A 7,942-nucleotide genomic window follows, 5' to 3' on the forward strand; every position below is an offset into this window, starting at 1 on the left:
TTTAATTTTTAATTTTTAAATTTTTTTTTTAAATTTTTTTTTTTTTTTTTTTTTTTTTTTTTTTTTTTTTTTTTTTTTTTTTTTTTGGAGTTGTCAAATTTGTATTTGCTACTTATAATATATTTTTCAAATCGTCCAAGATCAGTGAAATATTTTTAAATGTCTTTTCGTTGGTTTCATTTTGTTGGTTCTTGAGTTCATTAGATTTATATTGAACAAAATGGATTACATTATATTTATTGATAAATTCATATGTTTGCTTGCTGTATATTTCAGAAGAAGTATGAAAGCATAAGGAGTATGTATATAAAGTATCGGGATCACAAATAAATTTAGAAAAGTTATGAATTTGTTCAAATAAAATTTTCCTAAGTTCCTTGTCATTATTTTCGTTTAAAGTAATTATAAAATTAAAAAATATTCTGAATAATAATAAGATAATATTATTATTTTTTGATTGTATTTGGCTTATTTGTTTTAAGACAAAATTATATTTTTTGAACATAAAATATCTGGGTGTTGATAGATAAAACATATTAAGATAAAATCGTAAGGAACATAATAATAAGGAGTCTAATTTATTTATATGATTTTGATTATCGTAATTATTTATATAATATGATATACAATCATATACTAATTTGAAAGCATTAAATGAATATTTATTATTATATAAAAAATCACAATTTTTATTTAATACTAAAATTCTAAATAAATCTATTATAGGAAATATATGATCTGATGACCAATTAAAAATTTTGGTTGTTACATTAATATCTGTTGTATTAAAAAGATATGATGTTTTAATATTTGTTTTATATATTTTAATAATATTGGATATGGAATTGATTTCATCATTATTTAATTTATATTGATTATTTTGTTGTAATAAAATTGAATTAAATTCTTTTATTTTATCTAAGATTTTATCTAATGCGGCTTGTTGTATTGTTATAACATTTAATATAGTGTTGAATTTTTTTTTTGTTTTAATTAAATTATCATTTTGATTATTATGATTATCAGAATTATTATTATTATTATTATTATTATTTACATTACAATTTTGATTAATAAAATCAACTATAGATTTGATATGACTTATTGAGATATGTTCTCTTTTACAGAATTTTTCAGCTATTAAATGTATATTGTCATTTTTATTATATGGTAAAATTTTGATATGATCCGAACCTATGTCTATTGAAAAAAGTTCATCATAATAACCTTGTTCAAATAGATCATCTCCAATATAGAATTTTTTATTTGTATTAACATCATCTATTACATCACCGATTAGAATCCATTGATTATTTTCATATTTATATGCTTCATATTTATTTTGATTTTTAAATACTTTAATATCTCCTTCTTTTCCTACAACATTTTGTATATTATTTATATCATGTACATATTCGCTTTGATTTTTGTCATTTAATAAATCTTCTTTTTTCGAATATTTATTATCAATCATTTGTATAATATTTCGAGATAATTGTTTATCTTTTTTATTTGTATAAATTCTAATATAGCTATCATTACATGCTGAAACAACATCATGATTCCTCAAAAGTTTAACATTCCACATAGTATCTCTTAAATTGATAGTTTGTAAACAATTATACGTTTGGTTATTTTTATTTTTAAAAAAGGATATCGGATCATCTAAAGATTTATTTTTGAGAAAGATTTCCATATATTCATATATATCTTGAATACACCAAAATTTGATTGTTTTATCATCTCCACAACTAATCATAATTTTATCCTTTTCATTAACACATACATAAAATATGAAACCATTATGTCCTTTATATTGTTTTAGTAATACAAAATTCATATCATATATATGAATATTTTCATCATTCGAAAATGTAATAACATTATTATTATTATTAAATAATATAATATCCCGAACACTATCTTTATGTATATCTTGAATTTCATTTATTTTATTCCCTTCAACATCCCACATTTTCAAAATATTATCTTGTGATAAGGTAAGTATAAAATCATTAATACAAATGACATATACAGCATGTTTATGATTATCTATAATTTTTAAGATACTATATTTATATTTATTAGAATCTAACGAATTATTTCTTTTTATAACATCTTCTTTATTATACTGACCATTAAGTTTATAATTATTATCATATTTGTTATTATTATCATTTTTATTTTTTGTTATATTATTAAAAGAACAATTTTCATTCAATTTATTCATTTCTATTTTCCATATAAATACTTGTCCATTCCAATCTCCACTAATAAGAATATCTTTACTTTTTTCAACAATACTACAAACACTATTTTTATGACCTTCTAAAACGAGTTCTATAAATCCATTTAATGAGAAAAGATAAATATTCTTATCATACCCTCCACTATATATATGTAAATGATCTTCAATATGGATATATTTTTCTTCTTCATCTTCATCACATATTTTTTGTAATTCTTTTATACCTATATATTTACTATAACATAAGGAATATATAATTTTTTCATGTATTTCTATTTTTTTATACAATTTGAAATTATCATCATATAAAAGTTCATTACACTCATCCTTTTCTTCATTCGATATTTTCTTTTCTTCTTCAACTCCTTTTATGTTTTCAAAACGTTTCCAAACAAATATCGTACCGTTATAATCAGCACTAATAATATATTCAAAAAGGAAATTTCTATCTTGCAATTCTTCAAATAAGTCTGAGTAAATAGTGCATAAGCATCTTATGCCTTTCTTATGTCCAACTAGAAAACCCCTTAATTCGAATTCATTATCTGAAACGCAAAAAATAGGAAAATAAAAAAATATGAAAATAGGAAAATAAAAAAATATGAAAATAAAAAAATATGAAAATAAAAAAATATGAAAATATAAAAATATATAAATAAATTAAAAATAGTAAACATTAAATATAAGAAATTTATATATATATATATATATATATATATATTACATAATATACCTGCCATTGTATTATTAAATTATAAAACCTCCAATTATGGGTAATATAATAAAATATAAGGCACAACGATATTATATCAAAGTATTATTTTTTGTGATATCACTTTTGTATTCAAACTATAAATAATATTTTGTAATATATGACTATATATATATTATATATATGCGGGCATATACTTTACAGTGATAAACAAATATACATTCGTATCATTTAAATTATATAGAACATAAAAAAAAAAGAAAAAATTAATATGATATAATATAATATATATGAAAATATAAAGAGTAATTATTATGTATACAATTTCTGTACTTTTATCTATTAAATCAGTTTAATAAAAAAAAATATATATTATATTATTTATATATATTTATATTATGTATATAAATATTTAATTCAAATGATTCAATATATATATATATGTCATTCAATATGTATCATTCAATATGTATCATTCAATATTATATCATTCAATATTATATCATTCAAAAGGTATAATAATCAAAAAATCGTACAAACAACACTCCCACGAAAATTATATATATATATATATATATATATATATATATTTTATTTTATTTATTAATTTTTTTTTTTTTTTATTATTATTGTTTATATTATAATATTTTATAAATAATAAAATATAATTTATTTTCTTTTTGGAAATAAATATTATTGTATTCCTCTTAATACATATATATATAATATATATATAATAATATATATATTTTGCATTTCGATATTTATTGCACATATATAATATATAAATATATATATATATATATATATATTTAATTTTTAATTTTTTTAAATATACTTTTATAAACTTTGGAAAATTAATTTTCTTATATTTATTATATAAATATAGATTTTATTTATTTTAATTTATTTTTATCTTTGTTTTAATATGTTTTTATATTTATAAGAGAAAGGAAATAATAAAAGAAAAGAATATGTTTATATATATATATATATAAAGATATAATAATAAAATTATAATATATAAAATCATAAAATTTAAAGGTAAAAATAAATTAATTAATATAAATACATTTTCTTATTCATATGTATATTTTTAATTTTAATTTTTTTTATAACTTTTAACATATATAATATATATATATATATATAATATTATTCATTTTGCGTACACCTTTGAACGTCTGTGTATTTTTTTTTTTTTTTTTTTTTTTTTTTTCCCCTTTTGTAAATAAATATTATAACTTCTTTTATTTAAAAAAAAGTAAGGAAAGAAGAGAAAAAAAAAATATAAAAGTATATATTAGAAGATAGAAGAAATTAATGTTAGATAAACCTTCTTGTGTAATATCATCTTATGTTGGTAAAATATTAATAAGAAGTACATTATTAAAAAATGAATACAAAATACTTGAGTATTCATTTATAAGAAAATGTATATATATAAGGAATGAGAATAGTCCAAAAAATTTTTTAAATATCGATATAAGAAATTTTGTTAATATAATAAATAATAATAGTGATAAAGGAGTATATAAAGAAATTATAAATATACCTTCTGTGCGTAATATAAAAAGTGGAGAGAAAAAAGAAAAAAATACAGATAAAAATAACAGTATCAAGGAAAATAATATAAATAAAAAATTAATATCAAATAATATAAATAAAAAATTAATATCAAATAATATAAATAAAAAATTAATATCAAATAATATAAATGAAAAATTAATATCAAATAATATAAATAATAATTTAATATCAAATAATATAAATGAAAAATTAATATCAAATAATATAAATGACAATTTATATTATAAACAAGACAAGTTTATAGGAAGTAAAAAGCTTCCCATAAATAATAATAAAAATAATAATAAAAATAATAATAATAATAATATTATATTTAAGTATCATAGTTGCTTTCCTAATTATAATATTAAAAAATATAGGATTAGAACCTTTCATAACCTCGTTTTTAATATAAATGAAGAATGTACCATGGAGAATAAGTTCTTAGGAAAATATGAAGATAATAATATTTTATATGAGAAGGATGTAAAAAATAATTATGATGAAGTTAATTGCGAATATGAGAAAAATGCTTTAATAAAAAGTGATTTAAGAAAAGAAAAAAGCAAATATATTTTTAAGGAATTTTCTGTTTTCTCTTTTAATATATTAGCTAATAGTCTTGTTGATTATAAATATGATAATAATGGATACAACATTATGGAATGGATGAATAGAAAAAAATGGATTCATCAAAATATTATGAATAAATTATCAGATATTATATGTTTACAAGAAATAGAAGAGAGTTATTTTATAGAATTGAAAAATGAATTAGAAAAATTACATTTTAAAGGTTTATTTTTAAAAAAGAAAAAGGATACATGTAAAGATGGTATATGTATTTTTTATAACACAAAAGTATTTGAGCTCTTATTTTTTGATGAAGTGATATATGATAAATCCTGTTTTCTCAAAAAATGGCATGTCGGTTTAATAATAGCTCTAAGAAATATAATATCGAAAAGGATAGAGTATTTTGAGGAGTTTCATGAAAATAATATGAATAAAAAAAATTATAAAAATGAATCTGATAGAATTTTACAAAATAGTAATACTCACATGAATAATAATAATAATAATAAAAACAATTGTAATAATAATAATAATAATAATAATAATAAAAACAATTCTAATATTTTTAATATGTGTGATGATATTGTTATAGTTTCAAATACTCACTTAATTTTTGATTCATACAAAGGTGATGTAAAATTATATCAAATATGTTATATGACATATCGTTTAATTCTAATGATGAAGAAATGTATTAATTATATAAAAAAAAGGAAGAAAGGAAATGATAATACAAATAGTGATACGTCATCTTCCTCATGTTATAGTTATAAGAATGATTTTTTTTTATGTCCAAAGGATAATAAGTTTCTTAAACCATGTATTATAGTATGTGGAGATTTTAATATAACACCAAATAGTTTATTATATTATTTTATTGTGAACAGATTTATTAATTTAAAACATATAAATTTAAAATATCTTTCTGGTCAATATCTAATGTTTAATAAACAATATTATTTTTATAATTATTTAAAAGGAATTGAAATTACAAAAATGTTTGATGATAATATTGTGAATGATTTAAAATATGCATGTTGTAATAAGTTACCTGAACAAATCAAAAAGGAACCTTTATTCTTAATTTTTAAAGATGAGCAAATATTGAATGAGGAATATTTATTAAATCTTATTAACAAAAATGAAAACAACAACAACAACAATAATAATAATAATAATAATAATAATTTCGACTGTTATGTGGATAATTACAATTCTTTTGAAGATTCAACTTATGATATAAAAAATAAAGATACACAAAACGAAATATATCATAATCATAGAAAAAGAAGTAATGATATGTTATCAATAAAAGGAAAAATAAAAAATATAAATAATAATAATAATAATAATAATAATAATAATGAAAAGAAAGGTAGTTATGTTATACAAATAAATGAGAAGGACAGAAATGTTCATATGAATTTAAATGAAGAACATAATAATAACATATTAGATAATGAAGAAGAAGATTTTATTTTATACTATCCCTTATATTTTAAAAGTATATATAATAAAAGTACAGATAATGTTGTTGAAAAATCATGTTATAAATATGATAGTATAGATACATTAAATAATTTAGAAAACAACTTAATGCTATGTCAAATTCCCTTTACTGTTTTTCATGGAAAGCAAAAAGGGTGTGTAGATTATATATTTTATTCTTACAAAAATCTTAAGGTAATAATTCAAAAAAGAAACATAAACATATATGTATATATATATATATATATATATATATATATATATATAGATATATTGTGTTGTTGAATGCTATGTATAATATTTATATTTCTTATTTTTATATTTTAGCAAGTATCATATACCAATTTACCCCCTTTCGACAAGCTAGCCAAATATGGATGTTTACCTAATCAAGTATGATCCGTCAAAAAAAAAAAAATAAAAATAAAATAAAATAAAATAAAATAAAATATATATATATATATATATATAATCATATTTTTTCTTTTATCTTCGTAGAAATATGCCTCATCTGATCATTTGTATTTACATGCTACGTTAATTAGGACCATAGAAGAATAAGAAAAAAAAAAATATATAAATAAAATAAATTAATATGTCAATTTATTTGTGTGAATATTGTATGATATATATATATATTATATATATAACCTTTCATAGTATGATCTCCCCTATTCATAATTAATAGATATACAATTTATAAATAGCATTACAATTTTTTAAATATGTACTTTAAATAAAACCATCAATCCAAATATATGTATATATATATATATATATATATATATATATATATATTTATCCTGTTGTTATTTCTCCTTTTGTTTAAATTACCTGTATATGCTTCTTTTCATTTTTTTTTCATAATTAAACTATAATTTTTCTTTTTTAAATAAATTTTTGTGTTATATATATTTTTTTTTTATTTTTTTATGTATAAAAAGTAGGCATACATTTATATATTTATCAGTATGCGTTATTTTGAAATGTGTACATGTGTAAAGTACAAAAAAGAAATTATTTGTTGTACATATGTTATTTTATTTATTTATTAATAATGTTTTTGTTCTTTTTTTTCTTTTTTTTTTTTTTTTTGTATAATAATATTTTTATATGCTTTTAAACATTTTGTTTGAAAATCAAATATTATAATTAAGAGGAAAATTATATCGTAATATATATATATATATATATATATATATATATATGTAGTTCAAAAAAAAAAAAAAAAAAAAAAAAAATTATTTCAATAAAATTAATTATATATTAAAAGTTTATAAATTTTTAAATATATATTTTTATTTATTATTTTTTTTTTTTTTTTTATAATTAAATATTTTTTATTTTTT

At 17.3% G+C, this 7,942-nt stretch overlaps 2 protein-coding genes across 2 annotated transcripts; one reads left to right on the plus strand and one right to left on the minus strand.

Moving 5' to 3' along the window:
* Positions 1 to 112: 112 nt before the first annotated feature.
* On the minus strand, positions 113 to 2,988 carry PRSY57_1362300 (polyubiquitin binding protein, putative; the record flags this gene model as incomplete). The annotated part of the gene is made up of 2 exons (XM_012909544.2): positions 113 to 2,793; positions 2,982 to 2,988. 2 exons carry the CDS (start codon positions 2,986 to 2,988, stop codon positions 113 to 115), a joined length of 2,688 nt encoding a protein of 895 aa, XP_012764998.2.
* A 1,295-nt stretch (positions 2,989 to 4,283) lies between these two features.
* PRSY57_1362400 (DNase I-like protein, putative) lies at positions 4,284 to 7,154 on the plus strand (the record flags this gene model as incomplete). Its single annotated transcript, XM_012909545.2, has 3 exons — positions 4,284 to 6,788; positions 6,921 to 6,986; positions 7,092 to 7,154. The coding sequence occupies 3 exons, from the start codon at positions 4,284 to 4,286 to the stop codon at positions 7,152 to 7,154; spliced, it is 2,634 nt and encodes an 877-aa protein (XP_012764999.2).
* Between the last annotated feature and the right edge of the window lie 788 nt (positions 7,155 to 7,942).

This window comes from Plasmodium reichenowi, chromosome 13 (genome assembly GCF_001601855.1).
Source record: "Plasmodium reichenowi strain SY57 chromosome 13, whole genome shotgun sequence".
Classification (NCBI taxonomy): domain Eukaryota; phylum Apicomplexa; class Aconoidasida; order Haemosporida; family Plasmodiidae; genus Plasmodium; species Plasmodium reichenowi.